Genomic DNA, 24,432 nt, shown 5'->3' with positions numbered 1-24,432 from the left:
GACCGGTATGTTGGCTGTTGCTTGAACAGGGGTCATCCCCTCTCAACCAACAACCCAGTTTCTCACAGTTCCATAATAAGCAGACCAGACCCATGGCATTAGACATAACCTTTCCAGTGCACCAGACAGACATTTACTTGCTGTCACCATAGCCAATACAGACTTACAGAGCTTTCCGTTTATTATGAAGTTTTATGATGAAGGCACTAGGCCTGACATATTTATGGCGAAAAGTGTATGTCAAAATTGATGGGCATTTAGATGTGGATTGTTAGTACTCTATACTAAAGCCTACAGATGGGTATTTTGCGACATAGAATCTCACAGATTGACGTAGGAGGCAAGGGGTTTGACGTTGGCCACCTACTCTGACGAACCTTGGGGGTTTCACTGTGATGATTCTTGTTAGGCCCTGTTGAGAGTGGTTGTATATTGTTTTGCAAGCTGCATTTTTCTACCTATTTGTGATTTTATAACTGTATGCATGATGGTTGGCAGTTTATGTGAATTTGAATAGGCCAGTGTTGGGTAAAGTGTAAAGCCAGGGATAAAGGTGAAAGGCTTCATTGGTGCATCAGGAAAAGTAATGACAGAGTTCATAGGTTTGATCCGTTTATTATGAAGTGAAATGACAACTCCTAAGCCGGACCTACTTATTGTGAAAATCATGTGTTAAAGACAACACATTTTAAATGTTGTATTGTTATTACACTGTGCTAAAGCATGTAGGCAGGTATTTGTTTACAAGGAACTTCACAAATTGCCGTAGAGGCAAGGGCTTTTGGAGTTGGTGATTCGCTCAAACAAGATATGCATTACTACAGCATTCCTTATTTGGCTGTCTTAGGAGAGATAGTATTGTGCTTTGCCATCTGTAATTCTGTATACATGTGTACCTTTTATAACTGTATGTTGAATGGTTAACTTGTGGCAAGTTTACGCTCACTACAATAGGGAATGGCCTGTGGTAACAAGTCAATGATAGAGGCTACATGCCTGATGGTTTAGTAAGAAAGTTACGGTTGAGGCAGTATGCCTGACATATTGAATGTGAAAAGCAAATGTTAAAGTCAATATGCATTTAAGGGTGGATTGTTATCACTCTGATTTAAAGCCTACAATTAGGCTTTTTTGTTACATGGAATCTCCTAGATTACCGTAGTAGGCAAGAGTTTGGTGTTCGTTACCCCCTCTGACAAACCATGACTATAAAAGATTTGCAATGTGAGAATCCTTGTTCAGCCCAGTTAACAGAAATGCTATTTTGCTTTTCCAGCTGTAATTGTATGTACATTTGCAAATTTATAAATAAATGCCTGAGGGTTGTCTAAGCTCAGTACAGTAATAGATAAATTAGCAGCTATAGGCTTGATTGGTGTGCAGGAAAATGGTGTGCCCTATCCCATAGCTCTGGTCTGTTTATTATGAAAAGTTATTACAAAGGCAATAAGTCTGGTTTTTTTATTGTGAAACACTTGTGGTAAAGTCAAGTATGTTAGAAGCCTTAGAAAGGTATTTGGTTTCCATATAATATTACAGATCACCATCGTAGACAAGGGTTATGATTTAGGTCACACACTCTGACAATCCCTGGGAGTAGAATTTCACTATAACCGCTTAAACGCGGCACAAATTCCGCTGCAGTGCGGTGGTTTCAATGGGTGGGCGGGGCCTCGTCGGCCAACGAGCGCAGCGAAGGGGATAATGACTCTTGTTATGCCCTGTTTAGAGGGAGTGTGTATTGTTTTGTCAACTGTAATTGTGTACATTGCTGTAATATTACGAATGTAGGTCGAATAGTTGCCAGCTTTGGCACACTTCTGTAGTCCTGGATTGTACATAGTCTCAAGCTAACGATAAAGGGTAGAGGCCTTATCAGTTTACTGCAGAAATATGTCATGTTCCTTAGGTGTGATCTGTGTATAAAAAAAAGTTATGGCAAAGCAAGCGAGTCTTGCTTATTGTGAAAATAATGTTAACCGCAAATAGGGTGGGTTGTTTTTATAATATGCTAAAGCCCGTAGTCAGGCATTGTGTCACATGGAATCTCACAAATTACTGTTGTAGGGAAGGGGTTTGGTGCTAGTGACCCACCTGAGCAAACCATGGGGACAGGCTATTCGCAATATGGTTATCTTAGTTAGACTCTACTACTAGGGATTTTGTATTGTTTTGACAACTGTATTTTGTAATTTTATTTTGGTATACCTGATGGTTGCCTTTTGGGAAGTCTTACGAATCAGAAATGTTTGCTGCTCCTAAAGCGAAATAAAGGCTGTAAGGCAGGTAGTAGCTGTAAGGCAGGTAGAAGCTGTAAGGCAGGTAGTAGCTGTAAGGCAGGTAGTAGCTGTCAGTCAGAAAGTGGAGAACTGATCAACCTATTCGGGGGATATGACTGATCAGAAGCAATGGCCCTTGCACACCCAAAAGGGTGTCATGCTTCATCATCTGACAGATCTTCGTTTGGCCGGCGGCGAAATGCCCAAGTGGTCCCTTCGAGGGGGGGTCTTTGACAGAGATCTTTAAAGTTGGTTGCTGTGATGATGGTGCCATGAGTGTAGGGTGGTGAAGTGAGTATTTTTAAAAATGTCTACGTGGTACCTAATCTATTTTAATATGGTGCCCCCCTTGGCATGAGTAAAAGAAAAGTGGCTGTCCTAGGACTAATGATTCTTGACAACGCATGAAATGTGAATCGGGTCAACATATTGCCTTGTGTGGTCCAACAGGATCTTAGGCAATTCGTCAGGACCAGAAAATGTGACACATAGCCTACACTTGATTGGGTACCAGACACCAACATTGATTCCCAATCAACAAAGTAAAAATGTGAGTAGTATGTCTACTATACGTATACAGGACACTGAAGATCCAACTCTTTTGGGGAGAGGTTTGTGCCTCTTAGGTGTGGGCAGAGACCCGCGATTTATGAGGGAAAATAGAGTGGTTCAACGTGGCATAATACCTTTGACCTACCCAGCTCTGCCTACCTGCAGGTTACCATTTCATGCTTTGTCAAGGATCATTACATTAGTCCTAGTACAGCCACTGCAATCTATCCTCTTAGTTGCCTGTGTTCCTGTTCAAGGAGGACCTGGCTTGGAGGAACAGGGTCAAGGCTGATTTGCATAAAGCTGGTCTAAACTGAAGTGGCATGGTATACAAAATAACGATGGCTTGGGATGCTTCAAAGACGTATATTGTTACTTGGAATCACACTAATGATTATAGTAGGCAACAGTTTAGGTATTGGTTAAACCCACTGACAAATGGTGGGGCTAGCAGATTTGTAATGTGAAAATCCTTTTTAGTCCCTATTAGGATAAACTGTCTTATCTTTGCCTGTTGTAAATGTGTGTACACTAGTAAATGTATGACTATATGCCTGATGGTTGCAATAGACCTGAGTTGGTTATGGTGACAGGCCAATAAAGAAGGGTTTGGCTAGATTTGTTCACTGGGAAAGGTTATCCAATTCCAAAGTTCTGGTCTGGTTTTTTTTAAATGTAAAGTTATGATATAGGCAATAGACCTGTCTTATAAATTGTGAAAAGCATTTGTTAAACCCATAGGCTTTTAACTGTGAACTTTATCATACTTTGTTTCAGACTGTAGTCTGGTATTTTGTCATATATTTCACAGCTTTCCACAGTAGGCACGGGATTTGTGTCGGTCAAACTCTGACAAACCCTGGAGGTAGATGCTTTTCACTGTGAATCCTAGTTAGACCCTTTTGAGAAAGGTTGTTTGTTTTTCAAACTGTAATTTGTACATATTTGAAATTTTATAGCTGTAAACATGATGGTTGCCAGCTTATGCACGCTTCAGTAGGCCTGTGTTGGTTATGATGTCAAGACTATATTATTTATATAGTTTATTATTTTATAGTTTATAGAATTTATATATATTATATTATGAAGTAAAGACTATAGTTCTTAATGGTTCATTGGGACAATTGTTCCAGGTTCCTTGGGTTTGATCTGCTTATTATGTAAAGTTATGACAAAGTCTGAAGGTCTGACGTGTATGTATTGTGAAAATCATGTGATAAATTCAATAGACTTTTAGGATTGATTGTTATTTCACTGTGCTAAAAAGCAAATAGGCTTGTATTTTGTTATATTGAATCTCACAGATTACCATAGTTCGCGAAGGTTTTGGTGTTGATGACCCATTCCAACAAACTGTTGGGATGAAACATTTGTACGATGAGAATCCTTAACAGGTTCTATTAGGAAGGATTTTATATTGTTTTAACAACTGTCATTTTGAACGTATTTGTAGTTTTACTATAGTAAATCCAATGAGTGCTTTGTGGGAAAACCATATGCTTTAAACAGAAGGTCAGAACGCTTTTTGGAGACAACCCACTAATAAAGATTAAATGTCTTGATTGGTTCACTGAAAAAAAAGTTCAGATGCACAATCCATTGAACCCATGGCAATAAGTACCCTCCATGCATTCCCAGCTTCCCACAAGAGGTACCTCTCTTTTTCCAAATCTGCACTCACATTTTGCTCCTTTTGCTTCAGGTGCCCTCCAGATGAGTTCTATTTCATTTCTCCTCTCCTTCACGTATGAAGCATCCAGAAAGAATTAAAAACATGGCCTTCTTGCATCAGTAACGTGCCCTATTATTCGCTACTTGTGTTAATCTATCTTTTGTATCACTGTATAAAAATATTTTGATTGTTGGTCTTGCAACAAGATCCCTTTCAAGCACCGAGCTACCACTTATTTTTAAGTTTGCACATTCAGATTTGGGGTTCTGATGCCATTTTCCTGTCCTTATGGATTTGGACCATCAGAAATTTAGCTAGCGCCTTCTACACTCTAACAATGACCCTTCTGCTTTGAAATCCTGAAACTGCTTCACGAAATGAACTATGTAAATGTAAATTGATACTTTGTATAGCGCACTACTCACCCGCAAGGGTCTCAAGGCGCTTGTACGAATACCGCAGTGGAACCCATCCTGGCTTTCCCTGTGAGGTGTCCACTCCTGGGCACCTCCAAGGTGGAGGCCAGGCATCCTTAGTGTTGTGGGGGCCGCTGTGGAGATTAAGCAAGCTATTGCCCAGAGTTGCAGAGTGGGACTCCATGATTGGAATAGGCACCGAGGCGAGAATTATCAGGTCCGTGGAATTTTGAGCCCAAGACCCGCCGAGGCGGGGAATTGAACCCTGGTCCCGGGCTAGACCTCTGCATCAGGGTCTGCCGCTCTAACCATTGAGCCACACTTCTCCACTATGCAGGGAATCTGTTGTCTGTTTTTAGGCCTCGCGCCTAGCGGTGCACTGCGCAGCGCGAGGCATTTTGGAGGTGAAAAACGGGGGTTGTGAGATGACTTAGGAATCGCACACGCTCGTGCGTGTGCGTTTCCTTTTCAGCTCCCCCTTTGGCCTTTGTGTGCGTCTTATTGTAAAAGACTGCACGCAATTGGCCAGAGGCGCGCACATAGCTTCTCCCACGGCCAAGCGCGTAATAGACACCAACAGGCTGTGGGAGGAGCTATGCACGTGCCCAGACACAGGCATGACGCGCTCGCCACTTGTAGGAAGAGACAGCCTAGAAAGGCCTCACTCGCACGATGGATAGAGAAGGCATTTTATTAGAGAGGGTCTCATCGGAGATCGGAGGGAAAATTAAATAGCAGGAGCCTAATTGTGACCACCCCCGTATCACCTGCATTAGCCCTGAGCCTGATGCCGCCTTTTGATGGCCCATGCGCATGCAACAGCTGTGGCAGGGACACATCGCTCCGTCTGCCCCAGACAGGGGACACAAAGCGTGGGGGGGGGGGGGGAGTTGCACAGGCCGACTCACTACCAACTCTGCTGCTCAAACAGATGCTCCTGCCCAGCTCCCAAACAACGGCGTGTCCCGAGTCAAAGAGGGCACCAGAAGGGCCGGGGCATGTATAAATACCTTGCCCAAACCCTCTGCACGCCCGAAGTGACGTGGACGGCATGCCATGCTGGGGAGGACTAATCCCCGGGGTCCCCACACCTAGAGAGGTTGCTGTGTGCCTAATGTGGCACTAAGGTGGCCCCCCTTCTGAGGTGACACTGGCTGCCTCAGTATCACTGGTAGTGATGTCACTACTTCGGATTGCCGGTGTGTGCTGCCTGGTAGTGCATGTACAAAGGGCGGCAGTGCGTGTGGCAATGCTTTGGATACCATGTGCATCATTCATACATTGAGCAGATACGTCAGAGGCTTTACATTCACGTTGGGTGTCGCTCTCTCTGGAATTATGCTGTCTTATGACGGTAACTGCATGAAGCAAATGCATTCACCCTACCGAGAAGGGCACCATCCGCAACAATTAAATTGCAGTGATGTAATGGCCTCCTGGGTGGCTGGGTCACATCGGTATACTAACCTTATTCGAACAGGGCGATTGCTAATACTAAGATCACTTGAAGTTGCTCGGTGAAGTTCTGTCATGCCAGTTGAGGCTTGACAAAACTTTAAAATGGTCGCTGTTCTAATTAATATAAATGTGCTATGCTGTTTCAGCGAGGGAGTGAAGTTTTATTGTTGATTGAAGTTTGGCGCAATGACACTGACCGTAGTTCCATGCAGTGCTTCTGCGCACTCTGACCCCATGGATTTTATGTAGGTCAAGGTGGGTATTTCTGTCAATGGTGGGTGGCGAGGTTGGACTAAGAGTAGCCCTGACTTTAGCCCACTGAACTCGTTTATGCACTTTACTGAAATCCGAAATGGTTGTAATGGCGCCGCTTGTGGAGAGTAGAACAAATGCACATGACGAGCGTTGTTGCTTTCCTCCAGTTACACAAAGTAGGTCAGAGTGGCCTAATTTGTTTCTAAGCATCCTTTTATGCCTCTTCAGCTTGAGGCATCGATTTTCCTTTGCACCCCTCCATATTTCCTTACTTTTGCCTTTTTTGCTTCCCTGTTCCCTAACTGCATTCTTTGCTAGAGCTGGCTCCAATAAGGTGTTACGACAATGAAAAAAAATATTAAAACGTGCCTTGCTTATTATAAATTTGTTGTTATATGCCCCACATACACCCATGTCCCACGTGCAAATTATTCATACATACTTCCCTGCTATTTTACAAGGACCTCCAATGTGTATTTAGTCACCAGACTCATATTGGGACTTTTAGGTGAGTGAGCCAATACTTTATTTTGCAAAACACTAGCGAAACTTCATGTCCTGTGAATGCGGGGGTTGATTAGACTGCAACCTCCGGCGGACGCAATCTAACTACCGTGCATCTTGCAATTGTTCACCCTCTTGGCATTCAAAATGACAATGTTTTTTACTTTTACTTTTTTAAATATTAATGGCAATAGTGCTATACAAAAATAATTGCTTCACTGCAAATAAAAAAAAATACGTTAAAAACATTGCCATTTTCAATGCCAACAGCTCTAACTTTAACAAATGCGAGGCCTATTGCATTGCAAATGCTTGTTGTCAAATGTTTCTCTCTTTGTCTTTCTGATATTAAGTTATTAAGATGAGATTTGTCACGCTATGAGACCTGTAGCAGAGTTGATCAGTGTTCCTCCATTATTATTTACATTTGCTTCCTCTAGCTTAATCCCGTAAGCTCTCATCGCTAAACCTTCTACACATTAATCTTGCACTTCTTCATGGAAGCACCTCAAGAACACCCCAAAGTTCCCAAGTTCCCTTTCATGCTTTGCATACTTAGCGATACTCTAAGCTTGTGAGGATGGTTCATTGAAGAACATATGCTGTGCAGTATACTTCTTGTAATTATAAAGCAGTAGAATGCTTTACTACACAAATGGTCACCTTTTTTTTACAAGTGCTTAAATGCTCCATTTAGGATGAAAGTATTAATAATAAAACTAGAAATCATTTTAGCTTGACTGGGAGTACCTGTATTTCTGAGCACTTGTTTTCTGCATGCAGGTTTCAGATTCAGATGCTGAATCTTCCTCTGACTGTGAGATTATCTTGGATGATGGAGAAATGATTTCTGGAACCAGTCGAAATAAACATCATGAAGGTAAATACATTGCGCATCAGATTACTTCTTATAGAGAATGTGAGGGTTAATCTAACTTTACCATTATTGTTTAAATTGCTTTGATGAATTATGTATGCTATCTTGACCGCCCTTCTGACATTATAATAATGGGAAATTTAAATTCTGAAAACTAGTTGTTTAGAGATCTGTTTTCTTTTGGATCACAACCTTGCACAGCTCTTTAGTTGAGCTTTTAGTCACTTAGTGGACTTTTGGTTATTAATTTTCATTGTATCATGTACTGCAACATTCAGTTAGACTCTCTCAGCAAACAGGGTTGCTGCATGAACACATTCCATTACCTCAGGGAGAAGAATGACCGCATATGACATAACAAAATGGCAGATACTGTAATTACCTATTTTGTTTGCTCTTGTGTGCTTCATCCATTGACTCCATCCAGTGTTCTGGCAAGTAAATTCGTCGACCTTCCTCAAATTGATCAATGACCAATACCAACCCTCCTCCACGCTGACGATGCAGGACCCGTTGCCCGTTCCCTTCTGTCACTGCAGTGTTTACTCACCAATTTTGTAACCTACATGCAGGACCTGGGACTACTAGTCAACAGAAGTAAAACTTTTCTCATGAAATGCCGGCAAAGGTCTATGAAATGCTGAGATATTTTGATTGGCAGTAGATTTGTTTTACCCCACCCCTATGCTTGGGCATTTGTTTTGAAATGGGGGTTCAGCACAAAATAGGAGCAAAGGAAGGAACATAACCAGGTCACCCTCCACTCACAGAATACATTAAAAAATAACCTGGTTAAACAAAACACTTTTAGTCTTTGTAACTTGTATGGCAATGCTAAATTGTCTATTCATGCCTGACTCAAACTGTTCCATATTTAAAATAATTTTTGTTTAAATACTTTTATCAACCACCCAAAAATAATCTCACACTGTGAGAAGTTGGCCTGGTATATGATGTCCACAGTTCTGTGGGCACCCTGTATCAGTCCAAACAATCCCTTATGGTGGTGGTTGTAAGTCAACCTTATAGACAAGCTATCCTAGGGGTAGCATGGACTAAGCAGCCTTATAAGCTTAACTCCAAAGGACATGTGAAGTCAGCTGTTTTACCATATGCAATCCTGTAATACCAAATGAAAGGACACCACACAAGTTATATATTATCAAAATATATGTATTTATTCTTAGAATAATCCCCACTACTCTTTATGAGCAATGAAGCACAAGCGTTTAAATAAAAGCACAGTATAACATAGACAAGTTGCACGTTTTTGGATGAGGCCGGTGGCCACTCAAACCATATATCAAAAAAGTGGTATAACAATCACTAATCGATCGGGGGTAAGGCCCAGGGCCTTGGGAATCGCTGGGACTACACTGGACTAACAGCAGTTAGGACGGGAGTAGCCAGCGGGATTCGGGTGCAGTGCGGGAAGCACGGCTTGCACCAATGCAAAGTCAATGGTGCGTAAAAGTTACAATGTTATTGCAAAAGGAGTCTTCCGACTGGACTAGGACTACCAAACTTTAGACTTCGGCACTAGAGGTGTGTACCAGTGTGGTAACACCGGCGCTAGTAAGTTACCTCACCCACAGGACGCGGGTGCACAGGTGCCAACCTGTGTCGGGTTTCGTCACGCAGTTCGATGGTGCCTGAGGATGAAGATGCTGCAGGCGTCCAGAGGAGAAGTGTCCGGTGCGATCCAAGGGTGGATCGAAGTTGAAGGGTACCTGAAAGCAGAGGGGACAGAGTCTGTGTCACTAGCCAGTGACCAGGAAGGAACCAGGCAATGTCGGGCGCAATCAGGTCGATGTCGGGTGCCTTGTCTCCGCTGCCACGTGGACTCTGGGGACCGAGGATGTCCTGGAGTGAATCACGAGCTGTCCCACGAAGGCTCTTGCTGTCGGCGGTGTCGGCTTCCGGATCGGAGTCAACAAGCCTTGGCAAGGGCAACCCACGCAGGATTCGAAGAAGGCTTAACACTCGGACCAGCAAGGTCAGAGCAGGTGCTCCTTTTCAGGGGAGCGAGGGCCAATCTGGAGCAACCAGATCAGCTGTGTAAATTCGAGGTTTCGTCGGTACTGGGGCCACTAGCCAAGGGGCAAGCGACCGGACCAACGCGTCGAGCAGGAAAATGCAAAAGGGCCCCACGCAGCACTCGTCGAGTGTGGAGAGGTGAGCTTCGGTGCACATGCTGCTCGGGGCTGGAGCTTCTCAGACTCCAATGCACAGCTTCGAGGGGGCCTCGGATGCTGCACGGTCAGCGCTTCGTTGTTTCTCCAAGATGGCCGCTCCCACGCTTCAGGTCGCCTCCACGGGTCTCAGCTCTGCAGGGACTGTGGATCGGGCTGTTAGAAGGCAGGTACGCTGGGTCTTGTCGATCTCTGTCGCTCGAGTTTCGGCGGGAACTGCAACAAAGCAAACGTCGAGGTGCTGGATGGTGCCTGTTTGCACAGGCTGGTCACTCCTTGACCACAAGGGAGATTCTTCAGTCTTCCACGTCGAGTGGAATGTCGAAGGGTCCAGAGTTCCGTTTCATAAGTTTCAGTCAGGATAATCTGATGTGCATTGGCACTGCTCCCACCTATATTCCAAATCTGGGGGCTGGATTACCTGCTAGGTCCCTATTATGGGTGGGACCCAGGAAGGGGATGGTTACACCCCTTTCCCTTTGTCCAGTTTCGCGCCAGGACTGGGGCAGGATGGCCCCAGAACCGGTTTGACTGGAATCTGCCCAGGGACACCTTGTGCGCCCCAGGCAGTATCTAGTTTCATTCAACCCTCCCTGCTACAATCCACTATCTCCTGTCTGGGGTGGTGTGACACCTCCCTGTGACAGGAAACTCTTTTTCCTCTGCCAAGTTTCGGTCAGCAGCAGGAGGGCAGACATGTGTCTGTGGCAGCAGCATCCATTTTGTGATGCTGGGGCTCTGGTTAGGATTAACCGCATTTGCAGTAAGTAACATGTCTTCTCCCTCTAGAAGGGTGGAATGCTACCCCCGTCGCCAGAATTGGCGAGGGGGTAGTATTCCAAAATGTATGACACCAAACACGACATGTTTTGATAAAGCCAAACCAAAGTTAGCATTAACCGCAAGGATTATAATGCACTTGTATATGGTATGGCAGTATCACTAGAACAGCTATAAGGAAATGGTTCCGAAAGCTGCAGACAGGCTCAGCTCATGCTAGAGCACCATCTCACATAAAACCAAGCACTCTGCCTCCAGGATTGTTAAGGCCTGCCATAGGAGTGACTTATAGGTATATATGTGTCCAGATATAGCTTTAGACATAGTTATACTATATCTAAGCAAGGGGTGATTACACCACCTTTCCCCAGCTGAGTGATCAGCCAGTTGTGTCAATTTAAGAACCAGCCAGGGGTGGCAAAAGCTATACTCCAGCCCCTGGTAGGCCTTGCATGCCCCTATGCCCCTATGCCCCTATGCCCTGGGCACCTATAGTGCACTGTACATGGGCTGACAAGGAGTCCAGTACCAATTTGGTTATGCACCTAGGTGCATGGAGTCCATTTTAAGAGAGAGCAGATAGCCTGGGGCCCTGATTAGGAGGATCCCAGGCCAACTAAGTCGAAAACCAGCTAACACAAGGCAAAAAATCTGGGGTAACCATAGTCAGGTATCCACCTTCCTACACACACCTAACAAAGAAAAATGTGAGAGAAGTCAAAGTGCCTCACGTAAGCACCATCCATTTACCTACTGGTTGGTACTCACCAGTTTGCTTGTTCTTTCATCACCTGCAACTTTCTTGACAGAAAGCAAAGAAGGTAGGGTGTCATGCTTCATCATAGAGGGTTCCTCGTTGGGCCAGCACTTCAGTGCCTGACGGGCCCCTGAGAGGGGGCTCTTCGGGGGAGATCTTTTGACCTTAAAGCCTTATGATGCCTGCAAGTGAGGGGATGTGAGTGTGGGGTGGTGTGCACATGGTTAAGAGTCAAGGGACTCCCAAAGGATTTTAACGTGGTGGTGGTTCCCTTGACACATTAAAAAACAAGGGAGCAGTTGTCTTGAGCATTGTGCTTTGAAGGCATTCCTGGTTGTGGTTGAGTGAGTTTTCTGGTGATGTGCAAGAATCCGCTGGTGGACATGGATGTATGACGTTACAACGCATACTTTTACCACGCATACCATTACAACGCGGTTTTTACCACGCATACCATTACAACGCATAGCGCTTTGGGGTGCTGGATAGTGAATAGTGTAATTTACTATTCCAACTCCAGTCCCCGTGGACACTAGGGAAGGTTATTGGATAGTAAATTAACCTATTCCCTATCCTACAGCGCCCCCCCAGCGCAATGCGTTGTAATGGTTTGCGTTGTAATGACCGCGTTGTAATGGTAGTGCGTGGTAAAAATTTCGTTGTAAAGGTTGTATACCGTGGACATGGTTGACAATGGACCTAGACTCTATGGATAGAAGTCAGATTACACACAGGAAAGGTTAAAAGATGCCAGAGCTAAAGTGTGCTCTTTGAGACTCCCGACTCCTGCAAAATAATTGCGCCATGATATTAGCAAATATAGAGGATATTTCAAGAGGTCAGGCAACATACAACAGCAGCATTCCCAGCAAGTGATGCAGCAGACCCCTAAGCCCATTCAGGACTGCAGATGCAGCACGGCAGACATTGGACAGGACAAAAGGGGCACCAGTTTTGTAGCTCATCGTACCACTCTGCTACTGCTACCTGGCTGCTTTAGTTTTCCCTCATTGATTCCTGTCCAACTGGTGGAAGGCAGGCTTCATTATCTCCTCCGAGGTTGGCGATCCAGCACATCCCACATATTGGTCTTATAGATTGCTCCTTATCTTTCCTTTCCTCTCTCAAAGAGACGCAGTCTCCAAATGCCAGAGACAGTCTGACCAAATAAAAAAACCTCACTAACCCAAGCGTATAATTTAATAATGGTTACTTTGAATAGATTAGTCTAAAGGATAACAACACAAGATTCTATTAGTGATTGATGAGGGCTATTGGTACCCTACCATCTAAAGGCTTCTACATGTTTCACATGTCTCATTAGAGCCCAATGGGTTTTATGACTTTCTTCTGGACAGAACATGGTCTCTGGCCTAAATTCAAAGTTGCCTACATTTTTTCTAAACCCCAGGAAGAAAAGGTGGTTCTCCCCTCCCCCCCCCCCCACAAACACCCACCGCCCCTGTGGTCCCATAGTTCTCAAGGGTAGGCAACGGACGCACTTGCTGCCACCTTCTTCCCTCCGCCAATCAAATATATCTAACCTTGTGAAAGAAGCCAATGAAAAGATTTCCTCCATTAAAACTCCATAGGTGAAATAGACTTTATACACAATCAATTTGCATTTTAGTCCAGAGACATTTTGCCACTGCAGAGAACCTGATGTGTCAAAGATTTTGTGCGTTGGTATTCCCACAAGATTGCTTGTTAGGTGACTTATTCCAACTGGAATAGGGCAAGGACCTCTATACACCCACTTCCTCTCCATCCCAGATTTCTGAAGATCATCAGGAATGACTGGGCCAAGTCTTACTAGTTGCCCCGGACTGGGCCAAGAGAGTGTGGTACCTGCAACCTGAGCATGATCTGTCCTCTGATCAGACAACCACATCAGGAGGTCAGCAACAGAGCAGGGTCTTTCATTTGAACCTCTGCAGCTTTCACCTCTGTACGAGATTGAGCAGTTGACTAAATTGGAGTTGCCATCTGAGGTGGCAGGTGTAATTCTCAATGACCTTCCATTAAATCCATCTGTGCTGGGACAAGTTTGTTTCCTGGTTTGGTGTCTTAAACACTGACATCTTACAGGCTAAGGTTTTGGCATTCTGTTTGTTCTTTATTTAGCCTAGCAAAGCATTGTAGTGGGCCCTCTAAAAAGGTATTTGTCTGACCTGTCGGCCATTCTGTGTTTGCTGGACTGGCTGACCTTATTTGATGCAGTTTATTAAAAGTTTGACACGTGCTTCCTCCCAAACTGTTTGTGATGCCCCAGGGATACCTTAAATTTGTCTTAACGTTTCTCATGTGTCCACCCTTCGATCCTTTGCATAGTTTGCTTGCTACTGCATTTGAACTCAAATTTGTCTTCCTCATATTGATTGCCTGCTGTACTCGAGTGAATAGCAGGCACTTTCAGTGCAATCGCGCTACACCACCACCTTTGATTTGTACGTGAATTGTGTTTTATACGCATTGTTTAGCCTGGTTTGCATATAGCATCTAGGAAAGCTGCGCACTGCTTTCACTTAACTGAAACTGTTACTGTGCCCGTGTTCCAGCGCCAGCTCGCATTTCCCGGTCCTGCTGTTTATCTCCCCGTCCATTTTGTTGTGCCTGCAGCCCGTCCCTCCCCCTTCGCTCCCGCCTCCCAGCTCCCCCTCCCACCCACGAGATACCAGGATCGTCTCAGCTGAGGAACCTCCGTGACTTGCCTGACTCCGTGTGAGGCGGCCGCTCCACCCTCCCTCCTGGATCCATAGCGCTGCTTGTGGTATCGTAGCGCTGCTCCCCCACCTCTGGCATAATTGATTTTTGTAGGAGAGTAGGGTCTGCAATCCTATGATCACCCAGATTTTTGCTTTTTGCTGCACTGGTTTACGACTTTCCCTGGCTGTGGGCCTGCTAATCAGACCCACAGCCTAGCTGTTCTCTCTATCCAAATTGTACTCAGGTACTGAATTGGCACTGGGCCCTCTCCAAGTCCCTGTACCCAGGGCTGAGGTGTACCCAGAAGTCTCCCAGGGGCTGAAGCATGTATTATGCCACCCCTGGGCTGACTAACTAAACTGACACAACTGGCTGCACGACAGCTGGGGCAAGGTGGTGTACTCACCCTTTGCTTTAGATATAGTATACCTATATCTAACCCTAAAATGGACACACAGATCTCCTATCAGTCACTCCTATGGCAGGCCTTAACAATCCTGAAGGCAGAGTGCTTGGAATCGTGTGAGATGGTGCTCTGGCATGAGCTGAGCCTGTCTGCGGCTTTCGGGATCCATCCCGTAGCCGTTTCCATGATATCGCATACCATATACTCTTAAGTGCATTATAATCCTCGCGGTTATATGCCAACTCTGGTATCGCTTTATCAAAACATGTCGAGTAAGGTGTCATACGAATTGGAATACTAATCCCTCGCCAATTCTGGCGACGGGGTTAGCATTCCACCCTTCTAGAGGGACACGACATGTATGTAACCCCTAACCCCGGTTAAAGTCAGACAGAGCCTTAGCATCCACAAAATGGATGCTGCCACCGAGACACAAGTCTGCCCTCCTGCTGCTGGGAGTCCTCCCAGAGCAGGAGATAAGGACAAAGGGTTTCCTGCCAGGGGCGGTGCCAGCACCGTCCCAGACAGGATTTTGTGTATTGTAGGTAGGCAGGGCTTCAGAGGAAGGTGACTGCACGTGGCACCCCGGTGCTCACTGTGCATAGGCTGGCTTGAACCAGTTCCAGGGACACTCCAGACCCTGTGCTGGGGAAAAGCCCGCCAAGGAAGTGGGTGTAACCACCCCCCTCCTGGTCCCACCCCTAGGGCAGGACCTAGTCGCGTGCCAGCCCCCTTTTCCCAGATAAAGGTAGGGACTGGCCCCCTTCCAAATCAGATCATCTTTGGAATCAAGATACCACTTTCCACAAAAGGACTTCACGATTTCTTCCTCAAGATTCTCCCTTGTGGCTAAGGAGTAGTCACCCTGCATCCGCAGGCACCATCCAAGAACACTGCGGTCTGCTGCACGTCCTTCCTCCGGAATCCGACTGCCCAGCTCGACGAGACCCGGCTTCCCTGGCACCTCTGACCTCTACCCACCTCTACAGCACAGCTGAGAACCGTGGGTGCGACGAGACCTCGAGGGACCGGCCATCGCCAAGACTGCACGACTTCTGCACAGCAAGCCCACCGAGTAATTTCCTGGTGAGTGCTTTGGGGTCCGAGAAGCCCCCACCCTGAGCAGCTCCAGCACCGAAGAGCAGCCCCCCAGCATCTCCACGATCGGCGTGGGGCCCTTCTGCTTTTTGCTGCTCACCGCGTTGTTTGGCTACTAGCCCGCTGGCTTGTGGCCTTCCGAACGACGCCCGACGACAATACTGCTGCTAGTCTGGTTGCTCCAGACTGGCCCTTGCTTCCCTCCATCGGAGAAGTACCCTGGACCCTCCTGGTCCGGCTAAGACGCCATTTTAGGTCCACCGCGTGGGCCTTGCATTTGCCAAGACTTGTTGCCCAATCCTGGGTCCAGCGACGTCGACAGCAAGAACCTTCGTGGGACAGCTCGCACCTCCATCCTGGTCGCCGACAACGCCTCCTGGTCCGAGAGACTGCAGAGCCCAGCAGCGCCCACTCACCTGACTGCGGTGACTTCGCCCGGTGCCATCCTGGTGCCCACTTAATCACTGGCTAGTGATTCAAGAACTTGGTCCCCTCTGCTTTCAGGTTTTCTTCTTCCTTGATCCAGGCTTGGATCCATCGAACTTTTCTTCACTGGTCGCCTGCCAGCAACTTCCTTCTTCCAGGCTCCTGGTCCGGCACGAGGATTCCCGACGTCTTTTCAGACCTATGCAGCTGCAGCCCCTGGGTTAGGTAACTTCGGCATTTCGGTGCCCCAGCATAGCCTCACTATCCAAGGGTCAGGATCCACTGTCGTTTTCTCCCTACCAGGTCGGGTTCGCCCGTGAACACTAACTCTGTGAATTCTAGCTTCCATAGACTTTGTCCCGCATCCCGCGTGAGAGTGCACACTCTGCACCCGAGTTCCCTAGGCCTCCTGCTAGTAATCTAAAGGTTCAGTAGTCCAGTCCTAGCGATCCCAAAGCCTCTGAGAATCGTTACTTACCTGCTAGTAATTCGCATTCCACTTTTAGAGTATATGGTTTTTCGTGCCCCTCGGGCATTTGTGTATAACGTGCTAACTTAAGTATTTTCGTAAGAGTTTTGTTGTGTGCTTAGCACCCTGTCCTCATAAAGAGTACAGGGTTGTTGTGATTCTAATAAATACATTGTTTATTTTCATAACACTTGTGTGGTGTCCTTTCACTGGGTGTTCAAGGGGTAATGTGATGGTAAAACAGCTGGCTTAACACGCCCTCTAGAGTCTTAGCCTTAGACTGCTCGTATCCATGCTACTAGGATAGCTGGTCTATAAGGTTGACTTACAACCAATCATCAATAAGGGTTGTTTGGACTGATATATAGTGATCACTAGAATAGTGAACACTGCACATCAGGCCAACTTCTCACATTGGTGAGCAGCGGTTGGGATTTGAGCTTGCTGTTGTTTTACCACACATGCCCTAAGAATATCTTGTGAAAGATCACATAAGTACTAAAGGTACATATAACTTAGCTTAGAATAGTTCTACTGAACCAGCTGTTGTAGCTCCTAGGGCCTAGCACACCCTAAACTACAACTCTAGCAAGGGATCAGTAGGCAAACATATAGTGTAGGTAAGTGCACCACTTACACCTCACTAGAAAAGCATGTCTACCCAGGGAGAATCTACTGAGACTCCCCTGGTCAGTGTTGACCCTCCACAGGTCACTTCAAGATATGCAGCTCTCAGTTTCCAGGAGATGAGACAAATCTGTGTCTCCAGAAAACTGAAGCAGGGGTCTAACCCCACCATTCCCTTTTTAATAGGTCTCTTAGAGACTTATGATGCGAGAAAGCTTTCTCAGCTAGATGGGAATATGCCAGCCTTAGAGGGTACCTCTGGGGATCCAGACCTCCCCAACATTGCCAATGCAGTTGAGGAGGAGGATCAGGGGGAACTCTGGGGACGAGGTAGACAAAGGTCTTGAGGTAGTCAGAAGGCTAACTAGGGCCAACTTAGACTTGCTTGGGCTAGGATCTGGGGGACCCCCAGTACTGACCCTAAGTAGGCCTAACCTTGGAGTTAGGAGAGATAGATCTCTTTCTAGGGACTCCAATAGATCTCTGCACTCTAATGCCTCTTCTCAGAGGAGAAGAAACTCTCCCCAGAGGAGATTGACTTCCCCTCAGAGAATGGAGCATGAAGCTAGGATGAGACAGGCTACTCTGAGGATTAAAAGGGAAGAAATTGCCCTGGCCAAAGAGAAGCTTGCCTTGGCAAGAGAGCAGCAGATGAGTGGGCTAGCTCCCACTGGTGGCAGCAATCTCCCAAGAGATAGAGAGAAGGGTTTAGATACTAAACACCTGACTAAAATAGTGCCCCCCTTTAAGCAAGGGGATGATATCCAGAAATGGATGGCTGCTTTGGAGAGGGCCTGCACTGTGCAGTGCATTCCCCGAAGTCAGTGGGCAGCTATACTGTGGCTCTCCTTTGATGGCAAAGGTAGAGATAAGCTCCTCACTACAAGAGTGGAGGATGCTAATGATTACCAGGTCCTGAAAAATGCACTGATTGATGGGTTTGGTTTAACCACTGAGCAGTACAGGTTGCTGTTCAGAGACACCCAGAAAACTCAGTCTCAGGACTGGTCTGACTTTGTGGATAGTGCCACTAAGGCTTTGGAGGGCTGGTTGCTGGGTAGCAAGGTTACAGATTACACAGGATTGTATAATCTTATGATGAGAGAACAAATTTTAAACAATTGTCAGAACCAGTTGTTGCACCAGCACCTTGTTGATTCAGACCTGACCTCTCCCCAAGAATTGGGAAAGAAGGCAGACAAATGGGTCAGGACAAGGATCAAGCAGAACCAGAACCAGAACCAGGGTGGTCAGAAGAAAGCAGACCAGAAGGGTAATGCAAAGAGTGAACAAAATGACCAGAAGTCTTCGCCAGGTCCCCAACAAACAAAAGAGGGTGGGGGTCAGGCTTCCCAGAAGAAGAAGACTCAAGAAGGCCAGTCAAGAAGGTGGTGCCAGTACTGTCAAAGTAAATCTCACTGGTTTAGTGAGTGCACCAAAAGAGGAGGACAAACTCCTGCCACTACAGCCCCTAAGGCAACTGCACCCCCTAGTACAGTCAGTAGTGGTAGTGTACCTCCCAAGGCATTAGTTGGGTTAACCTTGGGAACTGAGGGGTCTGACAACTTAGTTGGCACACTCACTCAGGCTGTCCTTGTCTGTACAGGGGATATGGATATAACCCCTGAGATAAGTCCCAATACTTTGGGCAAATACAGGCAGACGCCTTCGATTAATGGCAAAATGGCTCAGGCCTATAGGGACACTTGTGCCAGTGTCACCATGGAGACACCTAACTTTGTGGACCCTGGACAGATCATGCCAGGTACTGATTTCCTGGTGACCAATGCCAGCAATGTCACTACTAGTCATAGTGTGGCAATTGTGGCTTTCTCCTGGGGTGGAGTGAAGGGACAAAAGAAAGTTGTAGTCAGTTCAGACCTCCCAGTTGATTGTTTGTTGGGCAATGATTTGGAGTCATCACAATGGTCAGAAGTGGAGCAGAGGACTCACATGGAAATGTTAGGCTTGCCAGCACATGTGCTTGCTGTGACTAGGTCACAGGCCAGAAAATGCCCCACTGAACAGGTGCTGGATCCTGAAATGATGGACCAGACACCTTCCAAGAAGAAGAGCAGTAAGGGTAAGGCTTTGCCTTCCCCCTTGCCCCAGGTTGAGGATCAAGTCTCTGAGGAGGCTGATCTGAGAGAACTGAGCCTAAAGAGCTTGAACTTGATCAAGTTGAGTTTCTGGGCTCAGGGGGACCCTCCAGAGCAGACCTGGGGAAGGCACAGTTAGACTGCCCTTCCCTTGAACCCCTCAGACAGCAGGCTGCTGCTGAGGCTGCAGGGAATGCCACAGGTGCCCACAGGGTATACTGGGAAGATGGACTCCTGTACTCTGAGTCAAGAGACCCCAAGCCTGGTGCAACCAGGAGGCTGGTCATCCCCTTGTCTCTGAGAGGTTTCCTTCTCACCGTGGCCCATGAGATTCCCCTTGCAGGTCATTTAGGTCAGACAAAGACTTCGGACAGGCTTGTCTCACACTTTCACTGGCCCCATATGAATGAGAATACCAAGGAGTTTTGTCGCTCCTGTGTCACTTGCCAAGCCAGTGGTAAGTCAGGTGGCACAACAAAGGCCCCCCTCATACCACTACCTGTGGTGGGGGTTCCCTTTGAAAGAGTGGGGATTGACATTGTTGGTCCAATGGAACCCCAGACAGCATCAGGGCACAAGTTTATCCTGGTGGTAGTGGATCATGCCACCAGGTATCCTGAAGCTATTCCACTTAGGACCACTACAGCACCTGTAGTGGCAAGGGCCCTAGTTGGAGTGTTCTCCAGAGTGGGCTTCCCTAAGGAGGTTGTTTCTGACAGAGGTACAAACTTCATGTCAGGATATCTGACTGCAATGTGGAAGGAGTGTGGTGTGAACTACAAGTTCACCACACCCTACCACCCACAATGCAATGGGCTTGTTGAGAGATTCAACAGGACCCTCAAAGGGATGATTCATGGGCTACCTGAAACTCTTAGGAGAAGATGGGATGTCCTGATCCCCTGCCTCTTGTTTGCTTACAGAGAGGTCCCACAGAAGGGGGTTGGCTACATCCCTTTTGAGCTTCTGTATGGGCATCCTGTAAGAGGACCCCTGTGTTTGGTGAAGGAAGGATGGGAGAGACCTCTCAAAAAGCCTTCAACCAACATAGTGGACTATGTACTTGGTCTCCGCTCCAGGATGGCTGAGTATATGGAAAAGGCATCTAAAAACCTTGAGGCCAGCCAAGAACTTCAAAAAGCTTGGCATGACCAAAAGGCTGTTCTGACTGTGTACCAGCCAGGACAGAAGGTGTGGGTGCTGGAGCCAGTGGCCCCAGCAGCTCTGAAAGACAAATGGTCTGGGCCCCACACCATCATTGAGCAAAAGGGAGAGGTTACCTACTTGGTGGACCTTGGAACTCCCAGGAGCCCTCTCAGAGTGCTCCATGTTAACAGGCTCAAGGCATATGTTGACAGGAAGGACATGAGCTTGCTCATGGCCACAGATGAGGGACAGGAGGAAGAGAGTGACCCTCTCCCAGACCTGCTCACTCAGAATCCTGATGATGGATCAGTTGATGGTGTTGTCTTTTGTGGCAGCCTCACTGAACATCAGCAACAGGATTGCAGGCAAGTCCTGCAATCCTTCAGACATATGTTCTCTCTGACACCCAGCCAAACTGATTGGTGTACCCATGATGTTGACACTGGGGACAGTCTGCCTGTCAAGAGTAAAATCTACAGACAGCCTGATCATGGTAGAGACTGCATCAAAACTGAAGTGCAGAAAATGTTGGAGCTGGGAGTCATTGAGCCCTCAGATAGCCCTTGGGCTAGCCCAGTAGTTCTAGTGCCAAAGCCTCACACCCAGGGTGGTAAGAAAGAGATGAGGTTTTGCGTAGACTACAGAGACCTCAATGCAGTCACCAAGACTGATGCCCACCCAATACCAAGAGCAGATGAACTTATAGATAAATTGGCTTCTGCCAACTTCTTAAGTACATTTGATTTGACAGCTGGGTATTGGCAAATCAGGTTAGCTGAGGAGGCCAAACCCAAGACAGCATTTTCTACCCCTGGAGGGCATTATCAATTTGTGGTAATGCCCTTTGGACTGAAAAATGCACCTGCCACCTTCCAAAGGTTGGTGAATCAAGTCCTCACTGGGTTGGATGACTTCTGTGCAGCATATCTAGACGATATTGCTGTCTTTAGCTCCACCTGGGAGGATCACCTGGTCCACCTGAGGAAAGTGTTAGAGGCCCTGCAAAAGGCAGGCCTCACTATCAAGGCCACAAAGTGCCAGATAGGGCAGACACAGGTTGTATACCTGGGCCACCTTGTAGGTGGAGGCCAGGTTCAGCCACTGGAGAGTAAGATACAGGCCATCAAGGACTGGACTCCTCCAATCACCCAGACTCAGGTTCGAGCTTTCTTGGGCCTGACTGGGTACTACAGGAAGTTTGTCAGAAATTATGGGTCCATAGTGACCCCTCTTAATGACCTGACAAGCAAAAAGATGCCAAAGAAAGTTCAGTGGACAGCAAGCTGTCAGAAAGCATTCAATGACCTAAAGCAGGCCATGTGCACAGCACCTATCCTAAAGAGTCCAGATTACTCCAAGCCATTCATTGTCCAAACAGATGCTTCTGAGTTGGGTGTGGGGGCTGTTCTGTCTCAACTGAATTTTGTTGGTAATGATCAGCCTATTGCTTTCATTAGTAGGAGGTTGACACCCAGAGAGAAAAATTGGTCAGCTATTGAGAGGGAGGCCTTTGCTGTGGTCTGGGCCCTGAAGAAGCTGAGGGCCTATTTGTTTGGCACTCACTTCACCATTCAGACAGACCATAAGCCCCTCTTGTGGCTAAATCAGATGAAGGGTGAAAACCCCAAACTGCTTAGGTGGTCCATTTCCCTACAGGGGATGGATTTTACAGTGGAGCATAGACCTGGTACTGATCACAGCAATGCTGATGGGCTCTCCAGGTATTTCCACTTAGAACAAGAAGACTCACCTGGTCAAGGTTAGTTAATTGTCCCAAAGTTTGGGGGGGGGGGGTCATGTAGGAGAGTAGGGTCTGCAATCCTATGATCACCCAGATTTTTGCTTTTTGCTGCACTGGTTTACGACTTTCCCTGGCTGTGGGCCTGCTAATCAGACCCACAGCCTAGCTGTTCTCTCTATCCAAATTGTACTCGGGTACTGAATTGGCACTGGGCCCTCTCCAAGTCCCTGTACCCAGGGCTGAGGTGTACCCAGAAGTCTCCCAGGGGCTGAAGCATGTATTATGCCACCCCTGGGCTGACTAACTAAACTGACACAACTGGCTGCACGACAGCTGGGGCAAGGTGGTGTACTCACCCTTTGCTTTAGATATAGTATACCTATATCTAACCCTAAAATGGACACACAGATCTCCTATCAGTCACTCCTATGGCAGGCCTTAACAATCCTGAAGGCAGAGTGCTTGGAATCGTGTGAGATGGTGCTCTGGCATGAGCTGAGCCTGTCTGCGGCTTTCGGGATCCATCCCTTAGCCGTTTCCATGATATCGCATACCATATACTCTTAAGTGCATTATAATCCTCGCGGTTATATGCCAACTCTGGTATCGCTTTATCAAAACATGTCGAGTAAGGTGTCATACGAATTGGAATACTAACCCCTCGCCAATTCTGGCGACGGGGTTAGCATTCCACCCTTCTAGAGGGACACGACATGTATGTAACCCCTAACCCCGGTTAAAGTCAGACAGAGCCTTAGCATCCACAAAATGGATGCTGCCACCGAGACACAAGTCTGCCCTCCTGCTGCTGGGAGTCCTCCCAGAGCAGGAGATAAGGACAAAGGGTTTCCTGCCAGGGGCGGTGCCAGCACCGTCCCAGACAGGATTTTGTGTATTGTAGGTAGGCAGGGCTTCAGAGGAAGGTGACTGCACATGGCACCCCGGTGCTCACTGTGCATAGGCTGGCTTGAAACAGTTCCAGGGACACTCCAGACCCTGTGCTGGGGAAAAGCCCGCCAAGGAAGTGGGTGTAACCACCCCCCTCCTGGTCCCACCCCTAGGGCAGGACCTAGTCGCGTGCCAGCCCCCTTTTCCCAGATAAAGGTAGGGACTGGCCCCCTTCCAAATCAGATCATCTTTGGAATCAAGATACCACTTTCCACGAAAGGACTTCACGATTTCTTCCTCAAGATTCTCCCTTGTGGCTAAGGAGTAGTCACCCTGCATCCGCAGGCACCATCCAAGAACACTGCGGTCTGCTGCACGTCCTTCCTCCGGAATCCGACTGCCCAGCTCGACGAGACCCGGCTTCCCTGGCACCTCTGACCTCTACCCACCTCTACAGCACAGCTGAGAACCGTGGGTGCGACGAGACCTCGAGGGACCGGCCATCGCCAAGACTGCACGACTTCTGCACAGCAAGCCCACTGAGTAATTTCCTGGTGAGTGCTTTGGGGTCCGAGAAGCCCCCACCCTGAGCAGCTCCAGCACCGAAGAGCAGCCCCCCAGCATCTCCACGATCGGCGTGGGGCCCTTCTGCTTTTTGCTGCTCACCGCGTTGTTTGGCTACTAGCCCGCTGGCTTGTGGCCTTCCGAACGACGCCCGACGACAATACTGCTGCTAGTCTGGTTGCTCCAGACTGGCCCTTGCTTCCCTCCATCGGAGAAGTACCCTGGACCCTCCTGGTCCGGCTAAGACGCCATTTTAGGTCCACCGCGTGGGCCTTGCATTTGCCAAGACTTGTTGCCCAATCCTGGGTCCAGCGACGTCGACAGCAAGAACCTTCGTGGGACAGCTCGCACCTCCATCCTGGTCGCCGACAACGCCTCCTGGTCCGAGAGACTGCAGAGCCCAGCAGCGCCCACTCACCTGACTGCGGTGACTTCGCCCGGTGCCATACTGGTGCCCACTTAATCACTGGCTAGTGATTCAAGAACTTGGTCCCCTCTGCTTTCAGGTTTTCTTCTTCCT

The 24,432-nt window shown here is 47.4% G+C and overlaps 1 protein-coding gene across 3 annotated transcripts in view; it reads left to right on the top strand.

Moving 5' to 3' along the window:
- The window catches only part of ESCO2 (establishment of sister chromatid cohesion N-acetyltransferase 2), a 364,228-nt gene that overhangs the window by 89,889 nt on the left and 249,907 nt on the right, over window positions 1–24,432 (top strand). For all 3 annotated transcript variants that reach the window (XM_078649953.1, XM_078649952.1, XM_078649954.1), the window contains exon 4: window positions 7,920–8,016. In XM_078649953.1, the coding sequence (XP_078506079.1) occupies window positions 7,920–8,016 (97 nt within the window). The remainder of the gene's footprint in view (window positions 1–7,919; window positions 8,017–24,432) is intronic.

This window comes from Lissotriton helveticus, chromosome 6 (genome assembly GCF_964261635.1).
Source record: "Lissotriton helveticus chromosome 6, aLisHel1.1, whole genome shotgun sequence".
Classification (NCBI taxonomy): Eukaryota; Metazoa; Chordata; class Amphibia; order Caudata; family Salamandridae; genus Lissotriton; species Lissotriton helveticus.
Note: the sequence above shows the minus strand (reverse complement) of the source record. Positions and strands in the feature narration are given on the sequence as shown.